This window comes from Harpia harpyja, chromosome 11 (genome assembly GCF_026419915.1).
Source record: "Harpia harpyja isolate bHarHar1 chromosome 11, bHarHar1 primary haplotype, whole genome shotgun sequence".
Taxonomy (NCBI): domain Eukaryota; kingdom Metazoa; phylum Chordata; class Aves; order Accipitriformes; family Accipitridae; genus Harpia; species Harpia harpyja.
The window spans coordinates 34,462,689-34,487,213 of record NC_068950.1 but is presented as its reverse complement, the minus strand read 5'-3'; the positions used below and the strand labels follow the sequence as shown (position 1 = coordinate 34,487,213).

General features: G+C 53.4%; 1 protein-coding gene across 4 annotated transcripts in view; it reads right to left on the bottom strand.

The window, feature by feature from the left end:
• The window catches only part of RNF220 (ring finger protein 220), a 227,998-nt gene that overhangs the window by 87,073 nt on the left and 116,400 nt on the right, over positions 1-24,525 (bottom strand). For all 4 annotated transcript variants that reach the window (XM_052800408.1, XM_052800411.1, XM_052800410.1 and 1 more), the window contains one exon: positions 2,799-2,928. In XM_052800408.1, coding sequence (XP_052656368.1) covers positions 2,799-2,928 — 130 coding nt within the window. The remainder of the gene's footprint in view (positions 1-2,798; positions 2,929-24,525) is intronic.

The following is a 24,525-nucleotide window of genomic DNA, read 5'->3' as shown; positions in this document are numbered from 1 at the left end:
CACGAACAGGTCTCTCCCTGTGCTTTGGGAGACTGGACACCCCAAGAAGGCAGCAGAGCTAGAAACTCAGGTCCCTCATTCCCACTCAAGTCTGCTTTTTCAAGGGAGAGCTTGACCCTGCACCAGGGTTGGATCCTCCTGGGTGATGTTCATCACCGGTCCAACGGCCGGTGTCCATCCCCTGGGCACACACAGCCCCTTGGCACGGGTGGGTGCTGCCCTGTGGCTCAGCATGGCTCCTCCTGCCTCACCGCTTGATGCTCCAGCTGGGTAGACCTTGAGATGTCCCTGGCCTGAGGCCAGAACGGTCACACCGACACTGCCGATGGGGAAGAAGGGCTGTTCCTGTCCCTGGGGGATAGCAAACCCCATCCCTGCCAGCTGAGCAAGGGGTGCATTGGTGTGGGTGGGGTGCAACCCCAGGCTGCTGGTGAGCTGGGATCATGGGTAGCATCATCCAGGTAGCTCCTACAGCTCCCTTGTATCTCAGCCCCAAGAAGCTCCTGTGATCACCTGGAGGAATCCCTTTTCCTCCTTCCCTTTCTCTGCCCTCCTCCAAGCGATGCTGAGCTCCCCACTCCGGCGATGCCCGAAAGCCCACACGAGTGCTCAACGCCCGGCGGAGGCGATGGCGCGGGGAAGCCCCTCCGCCTTGCTCCTCCACCAGCCTCTCCCCTCCTCTTGATCTGGCCCTACGGCAGCATCTCGGCTGGCTCACCCCGCCACACAGCCCCGTGGCCGCGCTGCCTCGGGGGAGATCCCGGCACACGGGGAGCCCCGGTGCCGCAGCGGGAGCTGATGCGGCACCCGCCAAGTCTCTGGTGCTGCAGGCTCAGCGGGCAGGAGGGGATCTGCCTTCCTAACCCCGAGAGCTGGAAATTTATGATTTTGTTGCAAATCATTAAGGTTTATTAAAACTTAACAGCACAAGCCATGATTGGCTGCATCCTCTTTAAATTAAAAAAAAAAAGGCCCTTGGAAAGCAGCCCCCCGGTCCGCTTCTCCCCATCAGACTGATAAGTAACAGCTGCTCAGCCATTTCGGTAACAAGTCGGTATTGGCAGGGAGCGGCCAGGGCTGCCGGTGCCCGTCACGTTTATAGGCCTACATTTTATTTTTATGTTTATTGGGTTATTTGAGATCATTATTAGTTTCTCTCTCCTCTTGTTGATGTGTTCTTGCTCCCGGCTCCTCCAGGCGGGAAAGGTGGGGGAATGGGAGAAGGGGCCACCCGCTAGACCGAGCCACCCTGCCACAGCCGAGCAGCGCACAGGGGCTCGACCCGCTCACGTCCTGCTGCCCGCTATTGCTGCCCGCCCTGCGCGCCCTGCCTGCTGCCGCCGGCTGGCCCCTGCATCGCTCCCCTCCGGGACTGGGAGAGACCGTCCCTGTGCAGAGCCTGCCGTGTTACAGATTAGCCTCCATCGCCTGAATCCATCGACTAGATTGAACGTTATCTATCACGCTACAGAGGGAGTCGTTATTTAATAATTAATAAAGACCTCTGATTCTTCTTCGCCGCCTGCATGGCCGAGCGGAGCGGGCCAGGGAAGCGAGGGCAAGCTGGGGAGAGCTGTCTCCTCTCTAACTGCTGCTGTTATTTAAAGGAATAATGCCATTCTTTTTCATTTGTCAGCTGGCCCACAATGGCCCTTGTCATGCTTTATGATTTAGGGTTTCCTTTCCTTTCCCATTAAACGCCACCTTCCCATCACCGCCTCGCGCCAGCCAGCCTCTGCTCCTGGCTTGCGGTTTCAGTTTCACTCTGATATTGGCCCAACTTCTTTGATGGGCTCCTCCGAGCACTAATTGCTTCTGTTCATTTAAACCTGTTCACTAATTTGCAGTGGCCCTTTATTAAGTTGGATGCAGCCCAAATTACACCATAAATTACACTCGCAAGGGGACTGGGTGTCGCGGGGGATAAATGGGCTGCCTGTTCCCTGCGCCCCCCCTCTTCTCCATCTTCCTGTGCAATGCGTGGGGGATGCGGGTTTCAGCCTGAGGCTGTGGGTGCCGAATTTGGGAGATCTCAACCTGGACCCATTGGGGCAGGTCTCTCTTTCTCTAGCTAAAGCTCCCTCCTTCTCCTTTCATCTGCAATGGCTATCGCTCAGTTGCAAAGAAGATCCAAGCTGGGCAGGGATGGATTCTGCATCCCCCACACTATGCACAGCCACGCGCACCCCCTTGCCCTGGCACACACGCACACACTGACACACGCACTCTCCCTCCTCTCCTACCACCTGGTGACGTAACTTTGCTTCTAGTTGGCAGTTTGATTCCTTTCCTCACCTTTTAATGACCGGGGAATTCATTAATAATTGAAATAAACACGCTCTTTTCCAAGGCTGCTGAGTTTTATTAAGGCAGGGGCAGGGATCTGCCAACCCTTGGCTGCAGCCATTTCCTAAATAACTGCTAGCAGTTAAAATGCAATTATTATTATTATTTTTTTAAATAGGGGACTTTGCTGTGCTGAGGAAAGCAGAAGGGAGCTGAAGGCAGCTGAGGGGCAGCGCACCATTGCTGCAGGCCTGCTCCATCATGGGACGTGAGCAATGTGAGAGCTGCTCACCCAAACACAAGTCCCCAGGGAAAGGGGTGTCTGTGCCCTCTGGGAGGCACTTCTGCCTGGCTTTACCATTGTCATGAACTCCAGGGAAATGTTTCTGCTCCGCTGGTTAGCACTAAATCTCCCATATCTGGTAGGTGTGGGTACCACCATCTCCTCTGCCATCTGCGGGTGCCCCGGCTGGCTAACCAGGGGTGCTGGTGGACCCCAGGGAACTGCTTACCTGATGTTCAGCTGGGTGAGCTTCTCCAGCTCCTGCTCCATGTGCTCCTGCAACTCCCCGGGGCGAAGGAGGACCTGGCAGATGGGGCAGATCGGAGCCTGGCTGTCAAACAAAGTCGCTTTCTTTTTGCCTGCGGGGAGGAAAAGAAGGGAGAAAGCTTTAGCTCTGATCGGCTGCCATCAGCATCGCCTGCGCTCTGCCCTGGTCCCCGTCCTAGCTGAGGTCTGAAACCAGGGGGGTTTCTGCCAGTATAGCCTCATTTCTCTCCCTGTCGCACGCTCCCTGGGGCAGGGACTGACTCTGTTCTGCAGCAGGACCGCAACTGGCATGAAAGCATCCCAGCCCTGGCCATGGGCCCTCCAGTCTTACAGGGAGAGCAGCAACAGCCACATTTCGGGAGTGACCCCGTGCAACCCTGGCTTCCCCAGTTTGTGGTGCAGGTGGTGCGACTTGGGGCAGATGGATGACACAGCACTACCCGGTGTTCCTATTAACTAATAACAGTAAATTAAGAAGAGCCATCTGCATCCTCCTCGGCACTCCTGAAGTCAGGTAGGTCAGGATGAGCCCCCGAAGGGTAGAGCGATTCTCCACGGGCACACAACAGTTGGGAGGCAGAGGAGACCCCGCGGTGCTGGGCTGCAGATGGCAGGGAGCAGATCTGGATGCTCGGCATGGCCGCCCCAGCGGTCAGCAGCAATTGCTTACCCCGTCCCCGGGCTGGGATGGGGCCCCTTGCCCTCCCCGCACCACCAGCAGCTCTGGACCCCGCAGCCGTCCGAGCCCCCTGGGCTTGCATCATCCCTGGGCGAGATTTGGGGGTGCCTGTAGACCCTGATCCCAAGCTGGGCTGAGCCCCTGAGGCCACCCTGGAAGCAGGGTGCTGCCTCACACCCTCCTCACCCCAAATCCTCCCTGCCGCTCCCCTGCCCAGCCACATCTCCCTGGTTCACTCCCTGCTCCGAAGCCAATTTCCTCCAGCTCAGAAACTTTATTGCCCCCTCTATAAGGAATATACAGCATCTATTTAACATAAAATAAAACTCTAAAGCAAACAATGAAGTTTCAATAAAACAGAGAAGCCCACAGGTCTCCAGGCCCCCCTCTCCCAGCTGTATTAGCAGCTCTGCTCATGAGAGGGCGTGCGGAGCCTGGCTCAGATGGCTCTGGTGCGGAGAAACATGCTTTATAGCCGCCTGTTGTCGTCTAACGTGAACCCTCCTGCTGGATTATTTATTTATGTATTAGACATGGATCAAATTGGTTAAATCCGAGTGAGAGGCAGTAATGCACAATAAAGCAGCCAGCGCTGGATACAAGGGGGCTGCGTGCACTGTGGCCTTCCAATCAGGAGCCAAAAGGTGCCATTTTATGGCTCCTAACGATGGCAGAGCCCAGTTAAATGAATCCCCATTAAAGGAATAGACCTTCTCAAAGTATAAAACATTGGTGTGAGTGGCTTTACTGGGTCCCTGCTGCTCTCTGTATAACCGCCTGGCGCAGGCATTTAACGACAGGAAGGGTCTGAAATAAGTTTGAGAGTCACCTTGGCTCATCCTTGCCTTCCAGCAGGACACAGCGTACGTGTCTGGCAGGAGTGGGGCCATTGCCAGGACATTACCTGCCCTTTTCTTCAGCCTCCCTATAGGAGGTGGGGGAAACTGAGGCACAAGGGGCAAGTTGGGGCAGGCCAGTGCTATGGGGCATCCCCTACCTCCCCAGCTTCTCCATCCACTGGGAACTCTCCCATTTGCAGAGCCAGGAGGAAAACCCAGCTGGTCTCTCCTCCAGACTTGAACCACTCCTGACGGCTCCTGGGCAGAGTCCCGGCAGATCCCGGGTGCCTCAGCTCCTCATCCCTACCACCCTTCTGCCAGGGAGGACACAGCATGCAGCCCATGCAACTGGGAATATCTTCCTCGCTCCTCCCTCCCTCGTGTTTAAATAATGCCCAGAACCCAACCCAAACCCAAACAACCAGCTCCTGCTGACCCTTGCGGGAAAGGTCGGCATTTCAGTAATTCCACCTTCCTCTTGGAGCTTTTCCACTTTTGTGTAGTGGGGGCCCAAAATAGCCCAGGAGCGTCCCCGACCACCTGCTATTTATAACCCCAGCTTCACAGCAAAACAATGGAGCTGTCTGAGTCTCCCTCCCAAAATAAACAGGCAGCCTTTGAGGGGACGGGAAATCCTGCTGGATCCCCGCTGTGGGGTGTGCAGATGGACGGGTAAACAGGCTGCCCTCCACCCTACTGCGCCGCATCCCCACTCCCAGCCCAGGCCACCGCCGTGGGGCCCGTGAGCCCCCCTCGTCTGCCACCCACAGCTTGGGCTGGTGGGGCAGGGATGTTCTCGGCAGCACCGGAGGGTGAACTGGAGGTTAGGCATCCTTGGTTCTCTGCTCTCTGGGGAGCCCAGGGATGTTTTTTTGCTGAGGGGAGGTGATGGAGTGTCCTGGACCGCAGTGCTGGGATGGGCAGCTTCGGACCAGGAGGCGCAGCTGGGGTCCCTCCTGGGGACCAGCTCTGTTGCACCAGGCTGGTGGCTTTTTTAACTTCCTGCACGCCCAGGTCCTCGCTCCCTGCTTGTTCTTCAGGGCTCTTCCGTGGGGTGCATGTTCCTAAGCAGCGGTGACTTTTTGGATTTCAACGGCTGGGGCAACCAGGAGGGATCTCAGGCCATGGGAAGGAGCCTTGCTGCCTTCCACAGCCACTCCCAACCCCAGCCCAGGCCAGCAGGAGAAATGAGCAGCGAGGCCTTACCCACCAGCTACACCAACAATACGGTGACGAATTCGTGCCAAGGAAGGAGGTGACAGCTGTCACCCTGCATCCCTGTGACAGCCGCAAAGATCCCCTTGCTCCAGTGAGTGTGGGAGGCTGGTGCTTGCACTGCAGCAAGGGCTTCCAGAGGGGCAGGAAAACAGGGACCTAGACATGCAGCCAAGTCCCTGACGTACAGATTGCAAAGCAGGAGACAGAAGGAGCCCCGGCTCCTGGCCCAAGGGGCTGACAACCACGCTTTTGCAGGAGCAGGGCTAAGTGTGAGTGACAGGCAGAAGGGAAGGATCATCTCCCATGCCAGCAGGACACCTACGCAAGCCTCCCCAGGTCTGCGAAACCCACTGCATGCCCGCACTGCCACAGAGGCTGCCAGCGGGATGCGTCTCCCCAAATCAGCGGCATCTGCATCCACAGCGTGCCCCAGAGCCTGGCACATGCCCACGCTGTGGTGTCTTACGCTGAGCAGTGGTACCCAGCTCTGTGGCGTGGGATGCTGGGTTGTGGAGAGGGAGAGGATGGGCATTGCGGGTCCTCGGGTTTTGTTTGTGGATGCAAAGGTGGAGGGAGATGCATACATGTTGCCTCTCCTCTCTGGAGCAGGGACATCTTGGTACCCATGAAAAAGCAAAGGATGCTGCACTGTGTGTACACCTGGACATGCTGGGGTGTAGGTGCTTACCCCACTCGAGGGAGCAGAGCGCATAGATGTGCCCAGGGCAAAATGAAGGGTCCATATCCCCGAGCAGGCTGGACCCGTGCCTGCCCCAGCAGCGAGTGCTCCCTGCTCTTCTGTCCCTGCCCTGTGCCAAACCTGCTCCTCGGAGACCCTGAATGGCTCTTTTCAGGCTTTTGTTTTTTGGCAGCTGTGTTTTTGTTTTCTTTGCCCCTCTCTCTCCCCTTCACTCTCTGGTTACTCGGTGGGCTCAGGTCCAGTGTTTACCCTCCTCGGCTCTGCCGTGCTTCCCCTGCTGCTGACCCCCCGCTCACCAGTGCCAGAGAGATGAAAAGGCAAAGCCTTGGTGCTCCCGCTGTTTGCCTCGTCTCCTGGGCTCCGCGGAAATGTTTAACTCCAAGTGTTGAAACCGAATATTTCCTGCTCTGAAAGCAGAGGGCTCGATGCGCAGACGCACCCCTGCATGGAGGAATTTGTCCATGGGCTCCATTGGAGGGCATCTGCAAACGGATCCCAGCCCAGGCAGGGACGGAACCAAACCCTCCTGATCCTGCTGGGGATTGAGGGCCAGATCCTGCCCTCAGTTACACTGATATGGATCCAACATAATTCCTCTGAGTCCTCTGAGTCAGGCCTGATTTACCACGAAGTGACAGGCTAGGAGCTGGGCTCAGGTACCGGGGATGCAAGCGTGGCACTGAATAGGTGTGAAGGCATGAAGCCATCCCCGCTCCCACCCTGCGTTTGTGCCCCGGAATGGAGGGCTGACAGCACTAACGAGGTGTTTGCAGGCCAGGACTGGGTCACTTGGAAGGGAGAGCTTTCCCCTCACAAGCAGAATGGGAAATGCTGTTTTGGAGAGCATTTAAGTGAGAAAAAAAAGGGACCCAGCCCACCAACAGCCATTACAGCATGTGATGTATACAGCCCCTCGTCACTATGCAGCACTGAGTAAATGATGCTCCCACGTCACTCCAAATGAGCAAAGTTTACAAGGCATGAGGGCTCGCTCTGCCCAGGAGCTCAGCAAGTTGCCAAATGAATGAAATAGTTTATAATTCAATTGCTCAGCTCCGCTGATGGCTTATTGCACAGCCAGGTGCCTCCCCAGGACTGCCACCGCGGGTGGCACAGGCAGTGCCAGTGGGTGGGGGGCACGTTCCCTGCTGGGGATGCGTTCGCTCTTTCCTAAGAGCCCTTTGCTGTGCAGACTCCAGGGCATCTGCCCAGGTTTTGGGTCATCTCCCCACACTGTCCTTCCTCATGGCCATCTGAAACTTGCCCCTGGGAGAACCAGCTCTTCTCTCCCAACTCCTAATTTCTCCTATCTCAAACTGTTTTCCACTTGTCTGAGTACCAAACTCCCCCTCCTCCAAGATGCCTCCCTCCATCTCGCCCTCCTATTTCCTCTCTCTCCCTCTTAAACACTCCATCATTTAAACCCAATCAAAGCCAGTAGATCTGAAACTCTTCTGAATAGAAATGACCCCATGCTGGGGCCCCACAGCCCCGCGTGCCGCTTTGGGGGCCGCGCTGAAACCAGGTGGGTGGTAATGGAAGTGCTGACACAGGCTCCTTGACAGCATCACCACTGCCAGCGCCTGTAATAATCCCTCCCGGCTCCCCCGCAACTTGGTTTCCGCGACGATTATTTTCCATTCGATGATGGGCTTGCTGTTATTTGTGTACTGATAGCAGATATCTCGTGTGACAAGCCTCCTTTCCTTCCAGCTCAAAAAACAATAATTCAAAGCAAGCCCCATATTAGCTTGAAAATAGCCAAACGCTCACTCTTCTCCCGGCAAGCCTGCACTGCAGCCGATGAGGCTCGCAGAGCCCTGACAGTAAGTGCAGCCAAGGGGCTGCACCGCAGCCGGGAGAGGATGACAATGGTGGGGTGAGGAAGGCGGAGATGGTTCACGTGTCAGTGCAGAGCACTCTGGAATAACAGCAGAGGCAAAAAGTATTTGGTAATAAAGTGAGTGAGCAGGAATAAAGTTGCTCATCGCTCTCCCATCTCCCTGATACTTACTGGTGTGCTCCCAGTGCCATTCCCATGGGGCTGCATCCTGCCTGCTGGCTGCCACCTTGGATCCTGCTGGTTTTGACTGGGGCCAAAAGGTACGTGGCCCCCAAAAACCTGCACAAGGGGGTGGCTTGAGGTCAGGGCACGTTCTGCTCCTTCCAGCAGGCCCTTCCCCTTCCTTGGGCTCCTGGCTGGCTCTGGGATGCAGACTTCGGCTGTGTGGGATGCAGACCTCGGCTGTGTGGGATGCGGACCTTGGCTATGTGGGATGCAGACCTCAGCTTGCTGCCCAGGTCTGGGTGCCCTGGATCTGGCCCCTCTTGCACTTGCTCTGCACAGGGTGGTGGAGAGCGAGGCGCCAGGGACAGCAATGGGCAGCGAGGTGACTCCGGCTTCAGGTGCTGTGGCTGGGTTCAGCATCTGGCTGTAACCACATCCACAGCATGCCTTAACTCTGCGAACACCTCACAGTGCAGCGAGCACATCCAGATCACTGAGGAATCACCCTGCATCGAGCAGACCTGCCCTTCCCTGGAGGACATGTGTTTTGGAGGTGTGTGTAAGCGGGCAGGGAGCAGAGGTCTGGAAAAGTGGCTTTTCATGTAAGAAAAGACTTTTGAAGAGTCACTGCTTCTCCACTCCTGCATCACAGCACAAAGCTGCCGCAGGGCACCGGCAGAAGCTGGACTCGGATTGTGCTGGGCACGGCATGGGGCCACTCCTGCCTTGAATCTAGCAGAGAGGGGCACAGGGATGGGTGACAGCCAGTTTTAGACAGCTAAGGTGTATAAAACACATAGAGGCACAGATGGACCGAGAGACCTCTACAAACTCATGGGCAAGCTGGGGCAGAGCGAAGAGCTGAACTCAGCCCCCTGCATCCCTGCCAAGGGCCTGATCCCCAGCACTGCTCCCTGCTAACATGCCCAAGCTCCCAAGCAGCTTAGAAAATATACCTGCTTCTCCTGAGGCTAAAAACTACGGAGGGATCTGAGGCAGAAAAGCTTGCTAAAATACTGATTTCCTTCCAAAGAAAAGAGTTGCTCTTGTAGCTGCCTCTCCAGGCAAGCTGGATACTGGAGAGGACTGGTGTAAACTGGTGCAGTGCTGCTGCCATGCAGCTAACATCAGCTGGGGTGATCCCATGAGTTGCGTAGTAAAAATGTGTGTTCAAACAGCACCCTGGGCTCTTCAGAGGCTGTTGCACGTCCTGTCGCGTCTGGCACCATGTTTCTCATGGCGGGTGGCAGCCCGGCAGTGAGGAGAGATGAGGAGCCCCTCCGAGCATCCGACCCCACCACTCGTGATCCCGGCCCTGGCTCTCCACCTGCGGAGATCACGGCTGCCCGGCACAGGGCAGAGGAAGATGGATTGAACTGGGCAATAATTTAAGAAACTGAGTGAGTCTGTACATCCAATCACTTTACAAATCAGGGGAAAAGGAGAGAGGAGTAAAGGCAGGAGCGGGGGGAGAAGTGAAAAGGCTGCGCAGGGAAATGCATCACAATTACTGTCTCGGCTCTAATGAGGAGCCTGTCATGAGGCTGTCATCCTGCGGAAAGCCACCTACTCAGAAAGATTCAATAAAAAAGTAGCAGAGAGATAAAAAAGAGATATATTTCAGCCCTTGCTAATATTCTTTTCATTTGTCCCAGCACAAAATAAGATACTGCACTTAACCGGCTCGGTTAAAATGAAAAGGGGGGGGGCGGGAAGGGAGCAGCATTGATCAATACCACTAAAAGCCGGGAGACACGGTGATGGAGTGCAATTTTTTTGTCTGTGCTGAAGCATAGCAGAGGCCCGGGTGGGGTAATTTATGATTCGCACGCATGCTGGCTAACTAGAGGCTGACAAGACAATGAATCCTCGATGAGAGGGACGCGGGCTGCCGGGAGAGCTGGAAAGGGAGAGCGTGACAGGGACCTGGAAGGGAGAGGGGAAGAGGAGGGCTGGGACAGGCTGCAGTCCCGTCTTCCCATGGCACTGCTCCTGGGCTCAACGCAGCTCTGCAGAGCGGAGCAGAAATGCCTCCCCAGGCTTCACAAGAGAAAAATAGAGAAATGCCAAGAGCAAGCCAAGGGGCTGCGCTGCCTCCGTCCCTGCCCTCCTTCCTTGTGGCTCCTGGCAGGGGAGGCTGCCCATGCCGGCTTTCCCCAGGGAAGCACATTGGTGTCTGGCCATGACCCGTGCTAGGCTGGAGATGGATCAAACCGGGACAGCAGGGACCAGGGACAGAGACAGATGATCCCTTCTCTGCTCCAGCTTCTCTGATGGGTGCTGGTATGAGTCTGGGCAAGCTCAGGACCACAGAGTTGGACCTTCCCACTGCCACCCATCCTCTGCCCTGGCAGCGAGAATGGAGCCTCCTCCAACCTACTGCCTCGTCTCCAAAACACACAAGTCCTGGGGAGCAGCTGGGTCTCCCCAGCATCAGTGGAGTCCCTGGCTTCAGCAAACATGGCACGGCAGAAGCACTCCTGGGGGAATCCTACAGTTCTGTCCCTCCAGCCTGGGGGTTCTCCTGGAGCATGATGCACCTCCTTCCCCCCATATCCTTGAGCTGCCCTCCATCCTGTGGGTCTTGTCACGCCATGCAGCCAAGACTGGCCAGGCTGTGGACAAACCACCCAGATCCAGTGGGACCCAGGGACCATGCCTACAATTCTGCAAAATCTGTGTCCCACAGCCACTCCTTCCTCAGTGGGGCTTGCAAAACCAGGCACTGGGACCCAGCACACTCCCCAGCAGGCAGGCAGCCAGGCAGGAGACCCCAGGGCTCTCTCGCTGGCTGTGCTGTGTGTGCAGTCATGGCTGGACTGAGCACGGGGAATGGCTCTGCCTCCTCACCATCCCTCCTCCTCCTCCTCCTTGACGGCCTGGCATGCCTGGGGCTGTGCATCCAGGGCTGGCAGCTGGGTGACATTCACTAGCAGGCCTGGCCCTGTTTGCTGTTACAAGGGTCACTTTTTGTCCCTTGTTGAACCAGTCCCCTGAGCTGGGGTTCCTGCTGGGCTGGTGGGAGAGGGTGGCGAGGAGGAGCTGTGTAGCTGCATTGCCAAAGTGTGCCTTGATTATCCATGCTCTGCATCAACCCTTGGGATGGAAAGACCTGGAGCAAAATACCTTCTTTAGCTGCCAAAAAATAACAGCAGTGGGAACTAGAGAAGGTGGGAGTTTCACAGGAACATCCCCATGTCTGGCTGGGAGCTCATAAGAGAGCTGGGGTCTGAGGTTCTAGACACTTTTGGGGTCTGTGCCATGCTCTGATTGCTTCATCCATACCAGAAACCAGGATGCAGTTGTGAGCGGGAGTGACAGCCCTGCACAAGGGCTGGGGGAGCGCTGGAGGTCCTTTTCCCTCCTGGATGCATCCCACCGCTGCACATCCCAGGTCCCTGCAAAACCTGCAGGACGATCCTGTACCAGACTGCAGCTGCTCAGCTCTTGCGCGCCCCGTCCTCCTGCTCCTCTAGCTCCTTGGCGAAGGATCTGGCCGCATCCTGAGAGACAGGATCAGCCTGGAAATGGGACTCTGCCTTCACCATTGGCAGTGAAACAAGAGCCTGGGGACCACCCCACTGCCAGCGGGGCGGGGGCTTGCTGTGGGTCCCCCCGTAGTCCAGAGAGGTGCCCCAAGAGGGGCTCCAGCCCCGTTCTATCCCTGCAGCAGATGCCTGCAGGCAGTCACGCTGCTCCCATGCCCTTGACTTGGAGGGCAGCCTGTTAAGTTGGTGATATACTGATACGCCTATAATTTGAAGGGGTGATGGGGTAGAGTCTTTCCCTGCCTCCCACCCACTCCCTCCCCCCCACTTTCCAGCTCCTCTTCTCTCCTCCCTCGGGGGTGTGTGGGGCACATATCGAAAACACAGATATTGAACTGTCAAAACTATTTCCTACAAGAAAATAGATTCATCAGCTTGCAGCACGCAGGGTCATTGCCACATTTTCCCCTCGCGCCAGCACCTGCACATGCCGGCGCATACCCAATGCCTCTTCGCAGCACCGGCACTTTAGCTTGTAGCTCAGGGCCCTTAAGTGACTTTGAGAAATGGATAATCGATTATAATTCCACGGGCCTCTCTGCAGATTTATCCGGAGAATGTATAAAAGCCAGGGATTGGGAGAAGCGGGTCCTTCTGGCCAACACGTCGATTGCCTGCGCTCTCCGTGCCCGGCTCGGAAAATCGCATCCCGAGCACGACTCTGTTTAATCCATCAGTACACAATCAATGCACTCTGTAATCAACTCTTGATCACTTAATTTTACACATGTTGGCTGAATCCCTTTGTTTAATCACTAGATCAGGCTTCCTTGTTGCACTGCCCCCTCCCTGCTTAACCCTCCCTGACCCTCGTCCCCCCCTCCTCCGCCGGCACCACCAAACGCAGCCCGGAGCCTTCATTTCACCTTGAGGAGGAGCTCCTGTGAATTTAGAGAGCTCTGAGATGGCAAAGGAAGGGCAGAAAGGAAAACAGAAGGAGTGAAAAAATAATGCCGGAGCGAAAGAAAATATTTTCCCTTCTGTGTCTTCCTAGAGCTTGTCCTGGCTGTTCCCACCCACGTAACAGAAATCTCTGCTGGGATTTAAAAGGGGGCTGCATGTTGGGATATGCGCACTGAAGGCCTGCAACATCCCAGGGAGAATGGGCACATTGGGGTGTCACTGGGCAGAAGCACCGGCACATGATGGGCACTCATCACGTGGCTTCCCTGGCCGCATCTAGCCCCTCCAGCATCCTCCCCACCCCATTATTATTTTGACTGTTTTAGCAGCTGAGGCCATTATGATCATCGGTTCTTGATCTTTCCCTCCCAGAGGCATCCTTGGGAACATCGCTCCCATCTCGCCAGGGTTCATCTTCCTTTTTGTGGCAAGAGCACGACCCTCGGATTGTGAATGCATGTAAACGCAGCTATTTGGCATTTTTAGCGTGATTTGTGTCGCTAGCCTGATGCCACCTCACCCTTCACCCGTGCTCTGCTGGCACGCCTGGGTCAGCGTCCGGGGATGCTCATAGGTGGAGATGTCTGACTGCCCGACATTGAAATGCGCTGGAATTTTGCAAGCATGTGCCTCATCCTGCTGTTGAATAACCCCTTCCATGAAGAGTTGGTCGCATTTTAATTGTGTGATGAGAACCTGAAGGCTCAGAGATAGGGGGACCACATACTTGCAATCCAAACGTGGATCATTTTGACCGGCCATGTAGGTCACGCAGCACATTCCTCCTACCCGAGCAGCACAGCGGTCATTCATAACCCGGTTAAATCTTCCTTTTTAAAGAGGCCTTGATGCTGCCTCTAATTTGGCACGTCGAGTAACTGCTGCTCATGCTTGCAAGAATAAATGATGGGATATGCTTGAACAAGAGGGATCTGGAAGTGCAATTGCCAGGGGAGTGTGCAAATGTTAGCTTTGCACAGGAAACTCGCACAAAACTGCGTGTTGACACCAAGAGGCCAGTTGTAGGACAAAGCAGGCGCGGATGTTTAAAGAGAATTCCAGTTGCTATCCTATAGCAAATAGTCTTCAAAGAGCCCCTGGAGCTCTCAGCTTCTCAGCATGGAAAGAGGAGCTTGTACAAGATGAAACACAAATAAATAGTTTACCATAGAAAAGATATCCAAGGCAAAGAGTGAGATGCAAGTTTTAGATCTCACATTAGCCAGCTGGGGTTTTATTGGTCCCCAAGTAAAAGCTGTAAATAAAATACAAACCTAACCTGCATATTGTCAAACTACATTTAAAAAAAACCCCACAACTTAATTGCACTCAAGAGCACCAAGGGGCGAACTGGTGTACGGTGCATCACAAGGCAGCCCGCAGAGCTGTTAGTAAAGTGTAAATCCAAGAGCTGGACAAGTGGAGCCTTTTACCTTGGGATCTGCTGACAGACACAGATTACTTCTGCTTTGCTAACATAGCTCATTCCTGCCCCAGAAACTCTTGGTAAGGGGTTACTAAGAACAGAGAGCACAGAAAGCTCTCTCCTCTGCTCACACCGACATCAGTGCCAGTGAGGAAGGATGGGTGGTAGGTGGGATGCTGAGACCTGTCTCCGTGTTTCCAGGCTCCTTGTCTGGCCATAGGGAGCAAAGGTGGTGCTGCACTTCAGGGAGGCACAGCCCAGGTGACAGGGACAGCAGCTCCAACCAGAATTAGCCAGCAGGGAATGGGTGAGCAACCAGAGCATCTTCCCCTCCTGTCCTCACTGCCGAGGGCTCCCAGGGGCTCCTGTGTCAGCCTCTGCAGTGCTCCTGGGGAGCTCCAGAGCAAGGACAGGTCTTCCCTCCATGTCGGGCTCTCATCTCTCCTGTGAGGGAGCTTAGCTGCTCTTTTCACCCACTTTTCCTTTTCACTGCATTCATCCTTTAAAACTTAATATACGCTGATATGTTGACAACATCAAAACTAGCCCACCTGGCTCAGTTTAAGAAACTGCTCTTCCCAGCAGATCCATGCTTGGGATCTGGTCTGGGCTTCACCTGACCACAGTCTGCAGGGCTTTTTCCCCAGGGTCTGCAATTGTTCAAGGTAGTCTGACTTCCACAGGAACAGGCAAAGCCAGACCAGGTCACTCTGTCCCCGGAGTCCCTGGCTAGGGGATCAAAGGGTCACCCTGCCTGGGGTCTGCCACCGAACCAGAAAAGGGACAACTTGCTTTGGCCGGGGGTGACGCTGGGCTGTACAACAGTCGCTCTTCAGCCAGCTCCTTCTGGCCTTCCCTGCTCCTCTTCCTCATCCCCTGGCACAACATGCACTGTTTGGGTTGGGGTCCTGCTGTGCAGGAGCAGGGCAGGATGAGGCCTCGCAGGCACGTCCAGGGGACCACGCGGCATCTCTCCCACTAGCACTGCTGGGGAGAGGATTGCATCAGCCAAGCTGCCCTCACACCCCATGGAGCAGACCCTTCCCATGGCCAGGCAAACCCCACGTGGATTTATTTGCTGCCTCCAGACCACTCTCACAGGCACATCACAGGCAGTCAGGGATGATGCCCTGTCCCGGAGAGCTAAGTGCCCAAACAGAGTGTGCAGAAGGGGAACCCAGGCAGAGACGGGACATGCCTGGGTTGGGAGAAGAAGATAACGTCAAAGCTGGGGATGGGTTTACAAATCCTGGCCCAGCAGCAGTGAACCCTCTAGGAAGAGCAGGAAAGACCTCGCTGCAAGCCACCATGGAGGAGACCAAGCACAGGGCCGGAGGAGAGCCTCCCCCGCTGTCACCCACATGCCAACACAGGCGATGACAGTGTCACATCCCTCCCGCCGTTTTCAGGTGGAGGAAGGGAAATAAGAAAAAAAACCCCAAAACAACCTGCCAAGGACTAATTAATATTTAATTTACTGCAAAATGTACTTATTATTCCCAAGTAATTGGCCGACTGCACAGCTGTGACCACTAATGAATAGAGGGGGGACAAGATGCAGGGACAGGAGGCGGGCAGGGGGAATGCGGGGGTGGTGTTGTCTTTGATCAGACCCTGCTGGCTGCCTTTAATGTGCATAATAAGAAAACTTAAACAGCTTTGATTTTTTTTTTTTTTTAAGATCTAAAAACGGCCGTGATGCCACTAAGGGATTGCATTTAGCTTATTGCACTGTAATCGCCCTATTATCGCTGCAACTTTAACGAGGGGGGAAAAAAGGACTTTGGAAGATGGCATTTGCAAATAGGTTGTTGAATAACACTGCTGCTAAACACAGAGAAAACAGGCGAGTCCTGCTTATTGTGATTCCTTGCATAGATTGCCAATACCTGAGGCACTCAGCATCCCCGTCTCTATTGCCGCTTTTCGCTCCGTGATTGAACTATTGGCTCATTTAACTCTAAGGACGGGAAATATTTTTTTACTTGCTAATAGAAGTGTGGCTCGGCTGTGGCCCAGCGTAGATTTTTAGATCAGTTTTTCTTGATGGCTTATTCTACAGAGAGAGTTAATTTCACCCCAGTGCAGAGTGCTTAAGTGGGATTTAAGTGGCGCACGAGTCTTTCGCTGACCCCTTCGCACAAGGTGAAATCTGCCCTGAGAGCCTCCCCTCCCCAGAGAGGGATGCTCAGCACGAGGCGGGGACACATCCTGATGCTTCAGCCTCCTAATCTGCTGCCAGGATCTGGCGTTTCACGCACAGTCCTGACCTGCCCGGGCACAGCTTCTGGGGACCGGGACGCCCTCGTCCCCATGCCGCGGGGTGCCTCAGCTGATGCACAAGGAAATGCACCTTCGCTAGGCGGAGGGGATGTGGAGGAGCGTGGGGAAGGGATTGAAAGTCCTGGTTTCTCCCTCTTTCTGGGTCCTGACCTGCCCAGACCCTCGCTGTTCCCTCCCACGACGGCCGCAGTTGCTGTAGTAGCCATCACTTCTTCCCCAGGAGGCCAAGAAGACCCTGGCTGCCTTCCCCTTGCCCCGAGCCTCACCCCTCCTCTCCTCCACCGCATCCCCCACCCCAATTAAAGGCCTGGCGGTGGGTCCGAAGGCTCCTTCAGCTTTACGACAGCACCGAGACCTCGGGCCAAGTTCCCATCCCGCTTCCACGGGTGTAAATCCAAAGCGACTTCATGGACTTCAACAGCGCGAAAGCCAGATCAGCACTTGGCACCTCCGCGCCTCTCGGCATCCAAGTCTGTCGAGCGGCGGGCCGGGAGACGTGCCGTCATGGCCGCCCGCTGCTCCCGCCCCGTGGCTGGCTCTTCCCTCCGGCTAAAGCAAACAGCTCATCAGACACCGTCCCGGGGAGGCTGCGCCGTGGCAGGCGGCCATGGCACACAGCAGAGGGGGGAACGGCCCCGGCGGGGGAGAGGTGTGAATCATGAGAGCGCAGAGGAGACGGAGCACACGCACCCCGCGAAGCCATCGGGAGGCTGGAGGGAGGTCAGGGAAGGGCGGCGGGAAGGATCAGGGTTGGCAGAGCTACACCTGCGGCTCCGTGGAGCGAGGAGTGATGGCCCTGACCTGCCGTGGGCCCCACGTGTCTCTGTGCAGGGACCTCGCACTGAGACGATGGCCTGACACCTCTCCATCCCTCGGTGAGGGACCGGTGCTGGTGGCTTTCCTACCTGGTGGGGACAGAGGCAGAGCAGGCTGGTGCGTGCGGCTTTCGGCGGGGTGGACCTGCTCTGCACATTCTAACGTGCAGACGCACAGGGAAAAGGCAGGGTTGAGCTCGGGAAATGCATCCCCATGGGTCATGCAGCCCCTCTGATGGAAACACGTGGGCATCTTACTGCTCACGTGTGCCCAAAAAAAGGTTGAGTGGGGCAGAAGGAAACGCACAGCTGGGAGCACATGCCTGCACGTAGGTTTTCCCATCTGGAATAAAAATACCTGTATCCCCTGTAAAGGGAGCAGCTGCGCCGGACATGGTGCTGGCAGAGCTGGGATGGACTGGCACCACCACCCCCAGCCTGGGCACACAGGCAGGAGCTGCTGACAGTGCGGCCGCAGCCAAGGTTAAAGGCTGGCTCTTGCTTCACCTTCCTCTTTGCTTGATTTATAAATTGTCCTCTTTGAATCCGCTTCAGCCTGGAGTTTGGCTTGGAAGTTTTCTTTGAAATGGGAAGAGAGATTTTCTCTGAAATGTCACATTGCTTATTAATTTTAATAGATGGATTAATTTTTTTTGTAAAGAAACAGCACAGTAATAAACTCCGCTCTGTTTGTAGGGCCATGGATGTGTAGGAAGCTGTGCAACCCTCCCTGCCTGCATGAGGGCAGGACCCTGGCGTTAAACTCCTCAGGGAGCTGTGGACCAGAGGATGGGCTGGAGGGGCTGCCAGCCCATCTCCATCACCCACGGGTGACCACCACAGGCAGAAGTGGCTCAGGACATCTCCTCCCTGCAATGCAGTCCCAGCTGACATCCAAAACAGCCGTGTTTGGCTTGAAAGCAACTCCAGCTCTACTTTTTGACTACATGTTGTGCATTATCCCCATAGTGAAACCATAACGGCAGCAGAAAACTATATGCTAACCCAATAAATAGTAACAGGCCCCCTTGGAGGCATTAGAGGGGAGCGTGTCAGCACACAGCCGGCCGTCTCAGCACCAAGGGAGCTGCGCAGCCAGAGGACACCGGGGGCTGCAAGGCAAGGAGCAGACCGGGCGCAGCGGGGTTTGCAGGGAAGCCCCCTCTCCCTGCCCGCACGGCGCCTGTCGCACGTCGGACTGGCTCGCGTGGCTCCTCTTGGAGGGTGAAATTCAAACCGAGACGCCAGGACTGAGCCAAGAGTGTCGGCGCCACGCCAGCCCCGTCCCTGCTCCGCGAGCCATGGCGAGGGCGCTGAGCCGCCGGCAGAGGTACCACCTCTCTTCCCAAGCTGTCCATCTCCACCTCTGCCTGATGGCCAGCAGCTTTCCATGTCTCTCTCGGGCTGCCCTGCTCCTTCCCTCTCCCCTCCACCCTCTTGTGCTGGCTGTACCAAGAAGCAGTCACTGCTAGAACCCCCAAAACCACATTTCTGCCTTGCTCCTGACCAGCAGATCTTGCAACAGAAAAATTGCCATCAGACGTTAAAGGGGAAAAGCAATTTTGGTTGGGCTCTTGGCAAGCTGAGCTGGCGTTGGCCTCGCGCCACTTGATTTTCCTCACTGGGTGCTGCCTCTCTGGCATGAGGAAGGAACTGGCTGTCAACCCACGGAGTTTTATTTTGGATTTTATTAAACCTGATCAGAGAGGCGCTGGTTTTTTGGTCCTACCTCAAGGCGACACTCAGCCGGCCCTCAGCATCTGCCAAAATAATAATTAACATGTATTTGATTAGTGCCTTGCGTGGGGGGGGAGGCTGATGCTTCATAACCATGAGTGGCTGCCAGAAAGCGGGTCAGCACTATCCCTATTTCCCAAAAAACTGCTGCGAAGAGGTGAGTATGGTCTCGTGGCCATGACACGACACAGGAACTCAGGACCAGAGACCGCCTGTTTGATCTCACTCATTTTCCCATGCTTTGAGCCCTCATTTCTAGAAAGAAATTGTCTTTCCCATATTTTGGCTCCCTTCTCTGTTCAGCCCTCAAGCTCAACAGGATAGGGACTCTGCGCAGTGCTCTACTGCTATAGGTGGCCCCGTCTAAGTGCAGCCTCAAGAAAAACATAAATAATATTATAAATAATAAAACAAAATACTAAAAAATATAAATAATAAAAATAATATAAATAATAAAAAAATATAAATAATGAAAAAGTCAGTCTCCGGCTCCCAGTCCTCTCCTTGCCTGACCCAACCTTTGTCCTCCTGCTTGCTCCTTCCTGCAGTGCCAAAGCCGATGCTCAGCAGCAGATTCCAGGTCAACCCCCCAAATATCCCCAATATCAGTGTTGTGTCTTGGACACGGACACAAAAATCCAACACAGGCAAAAAAAATCAACAAAACACCCCAGGGAATTTAAAAATCTGACCAGATAGGCACTATTGATGGAGAAATATAAATGCTGCTATTTTGGTCGCGGCTTTGCAAGCCCTAAACCTGAGCTGCAAAGTGGATTGTTGGGTTCGATTTGTCAAACTGGGAGGCTGGCAAGTTTGGGCAGCTTCACAGACTGTGTTTTATGGAACCTTTCAGGAACCCTCAATAAAAAATGTATTAGATTAGTAATTTGAGTCCCAAATGACCAATTTGAAACGATTGCTTTCTTATGATTTTTCTGAAAGTGCCTGTTTTGTGAGAAATTGCTTGAAAAATCAGACAGAGTTTTTAGAGACAATTGTAACAGCACACACGAGGGCTGGGCACAATGGGTTAGGAGAACATTCATTTAATTGAGAAAGGGAAAAAAATCTTTTGTAATGCCTCCTCTCTTTCCCCGGCTTCTGCATTAACGCAATAAGGTCTAATTCTTAAATACTTCTCCAGAAAGGAAAATGCCTTATTCACTCCCATATTCAGGTGGGGAGAAGGGAGGTGTGGAAGGGACATGACTTGCCGAGGTTGCGCATCCTGAGCGGAGCTGGGACAGGAGCCCTGTGCTGGGTCCCCAGCAGGTCCCGGTTCAGGCAGTTATGGCTCCTTCCCAGCAAACTGGTTTTCCTCCCCTCTGCTCATCTGAGAGCTGCCGGCGTGGGACATCTGCCATCGCAGCTGGGTGCACCAGAGGGGCAAGGGGCAGCCAGGCTCTCGGCAGAGATTTATACTTCACCATATGGAGATGTATAGTATACATAGTTCAAACAAAACTGTGAGCTATGTTTTATTAATTTTATTACTAGAAATGTTAATGAAAAATGCCATTTAAGTAGGAGATGCACCAGAAATTAAGTGTACGATGACCTCCCAAGGTCCCTTTCAACCTAAATTATCCTACAACTCCACTACCCTGTAATCATCTTCTTCTCTGTCTTCTGGTCTCTACGCTTTATGGACCAGGCTCACAGCACATATTCAAGCTTTCTGCCCTCACCACAGGGCTCGAAGCATGCCTTTTCTATTTATGTAAAGGAAAACTGAGATTCTTATATCACCACTTGATTGCAGGGGCTGAAACTTTAAGGAACAAAAAAAAAATCCTGAGAGTCTTATGATAAACTTGTGAAAATTGGCAATCCTGAGAATGAATCACCCTGGGATACCGTTACCTGGAAGGTATTAAGGAATTACAGTATACAGCCTAATTAGGATTATTATTCAGGGCTGGGCTGGTTAGGAAAGATGCAGGATTTGGAGGAGAAACAGGAGAAGAAGGACTAACCTACCCTCCGTCCTCTTCTCTTTATCCTGTCCAGTAAATCCTGCCTTCGTACTCCCTACCCTCCTTCTTCTCTTCCCCCCATACTCCCACTATGCCACCTATTTCCCTCAGTTTCCCACTCCTGTTTTGAAAGGACACCTCACCTCTTTTCATAGAAAATACAGAAAAAGAGGCGAGTTGCTGGGGCCTTGGTGCCCAGCACCTCCAACCACTGTGCGTGCAAACCGCATCCCTTCTGCCCTATCCTCCACCCTTCATCCCGGGAACTCCCCGGAACAGCAGCATCTCCCTGGGAGTCTGGTCCAGCATCCTCCATGCGTAAGTGGGGGATGGCATCCCATTAGAGTGATCAGCTCTAACTGGGACATCTGGGCATGACTCCAGCCCAGAGTAAATTAACTCAGGTCCCAGTAATGGCTTTTGCAAATACATAGCAACTGTGTATGTTCTGATCAGAGGTTAACCCCCAGGCAGCAGGACTGGGGCCATTTTAGGGTACTTCCAGGGGTGAAGTGATGGAACAACCCCTCCAGTATTTGTGTTGTTCAGCTTACCAGCTTGATTATTAATGAAAATGTGAAAAAACAGATCACTGAAATATCTTTACTCTTATTCTCCTTAATTGCTCCTATTGAAGCAATATTTTTAAACAGACCATTTTTTAAGACAGGAAAATATCAAGTCAGTAGGCTTTGCATAAATGGCAATTTGCAAAACTGCAAAGGTGACATTTTTGACATGAACATTTAACAAAAAATTAATATTTTGTCTCTTTAATAAATGGGTATTTGCGAGAGAGAATCCATTATAAAAAGGGAGCTAACGCAAGGTTCTTGAAGCCATTTCCATCAATTGCTATAAGATTTATATGTAAATATGTTAATGGTACTATTAATAATTTAATGGGGGCATGGCAAGCTGTGTTTACATAATAAATATGATTAAGTGTTTCCCTCGAATGAAGTTGCTGAACTGTCACGCTACCCCAGGTTATTATCAACATGGCTTTAAAATGTTAATCAGACAATCAGAAGGAAATAGTCCCCATCCCCGCTGGACCATCCAAGTTGTTTTAAACACAGCTCCCCATCACTGCATCAGATGGTCCCAAAACCCTCCCACAATCGCTGCAGTGTTACCGGCAGAGGCGTGGAGATTTGCTAAAATGCATGGACGATATATTATCTGATTTTATTTTTTACAAGGGTGGACTAACACAATCCACTTGAATGGAATCACTTCAGATTTACTTGAGTGTAATTGAGAAGAAAATCTGGTCTGAGATAATTAAGTTGCTGAATATGCTTATCGCTCCTTAAATCCACTGTGCACGGAGCAGGGAGAACTGAGCACGGAGCAGGCGGTGGGAACGAAGCAATTTCAGGGATGTTGGGGGAGGCTGCAAACTTCAGCTAACTCCTACCTCCTTGCTGGACTTTATCCACCTGGAGTTGCGGGATCATCCCTTGTTCGAGCATCACTGTCTCTCTAAATGCTTGCTGGATTAAAGTTTTTTGATAGCTCAGACAAAGCTGCTCTGAAGCTGCACACCACAGAGAGTTCGTGGGTGCTGCAGCGGAGTCCCAGGCTAAGCCCCCGTGCAGCCACCCCGGCTTGCCTGTTAAGCCTGGCTTGCCCACTAAGCCTGGCTTGCCCGCTTCCAGCAAAAGCCTTTAGTCTGAGCAGGCAAGGGATGGAAAGGGTTAATTTAACCGCAGTGCAAGGCCAATCACGCTGAGGTGTCAAACTATAATTTTATATTAGGGCCTGTAATAGTTACTAGAGTTTTACTACAATAACTACATGTCCAAGCAGAGTTTAATGAGAAAATCTATAGTTTTGCTATGGTATTTTCTCTTAGTTTGCATAATTCCCTGAATGCAACCCAGTAAAGCTTTTGACCCGAGATAATAAAAAGGTGATAAAAATGGGCTGTAAAACCCAGCATATACATACATATATATATTAAACAGCCACTACAAAATTATGAGCAATTTCCACAAGATAAGACGAAACAAAAACCCTCTTCAGATGCAACTAAATCAAGGGAGAACAAAACTAAATTAAACTGATAAATTTAAATCACAAGCAACCCCAGAATTGTGGGTCATGGACCTGATCCTGCCTGAGCTCAGCCTGGGTGCTTTAGGGACAGGATCTACCCCGAGGAGGGCAAAGGGCTGGGTGCGTCGGGTGTGCGGGCGTGGGCTGATGCACATCACGGAGAGGGGATGGGAATTTTCCTGCAGATGGGAGCAGCCACCGGCTGGTGTGCTAATTCTCAGAGTTTAATTCATACTCTACGCATTATAAATAGGAACGGTCTGAAGCACTGTACTGATAGCTGGACAGACAACAAGATGTGGCACAGTAGGCTTTTCTCCCAAGGATCTGCAAACAGGAGGGCAGCTAATGACCAGTCTGTTTGGATACTCAAATCATGCCCGCGCCACTCCAGGTTTCATTTAAGGCAGACTACATCTGTCTTGTGCATTTCTGACTTAAAAAGCACCAGCTGGTGCTCTATGGATGACAGATCTCCCTGCGTTACTATCCCTTCCTCCCAGGTGGAAACACTGGGGTGCAGCTAAAGGAAACCCCACGCAGGGAGGCAGTGGAAGAGCTGGAAGACCAGATTTTAAACCCGGCCTTGGGCGTGTTAAGGAACATATACGGGGAAATTACTGCTTGCTCAAAGCCCAAATGACTGGAGCGCTTGCAGGAAGGTCCCAGCCAAGGACCACGCAAGGCTGGGCAGGAGCGAGCCTGTTCAACACCACCGCTAGCTAACCGGGGAGCAAACCCGGCAGTGCGGCTCAGGCAGGTGCTCGCAGCTCCCAGCAGGAATGGTGCCAAGTTTAGGAACAGCCCGGGGGTTGCAACCTGCCCAGGGAAACACGTCTGTTTGGGTGGTAAGAGCTGGTAAACTGTATCGGCTCATCCCTCACACTTAGCTATTCCTATCAGCTAGGCTATTCCTCACAAATATCAGGTGCAGATTTACTTGTTGGTGGCAATGAGCTCTCAGGAGCCCCCATCTCCCCCTCCAAACACCGTAACCTCCCCGAAAGCTAGTGAGAAACTCTGTGCCTGGCCAAGCAAGGTCTGGGTACCATTTATTTCTGTGAAGACTTTACCAAGGAAGATACAGGTCTGGGACACGGGTCCCCCATTCTGACCTTGGTTAAACCTCTCCTCCCACTCCCCTTGTCCGTGTGGGTGTGATCACCGAGCCAGAGCCCGGCCGAATGCGAGTTGGTGAAGGAGGGAGGAGGCTCCTTAGCTGAAAGACACGCAAGAAGGACACATTAAATCATCACACACTCACTCCGCATTTCCTCCTCCACCCTGCAGCTGGTTACGAGGAGGTTTGGATTGTAAATACAGCAGTAACTTTCTCCATAAAAGTCAGCCTCTTCTCTCCGCTGGAGCCATCAAGGGATGGCACAACCCAGTGCTTGGGATCTAATAATAACAGCATCTTTCATTGCTACGGCATCTCCTGCCCCAAAGGCTACCAAAGGGCTTCACAAACACGCTCCGCACATTTGGAT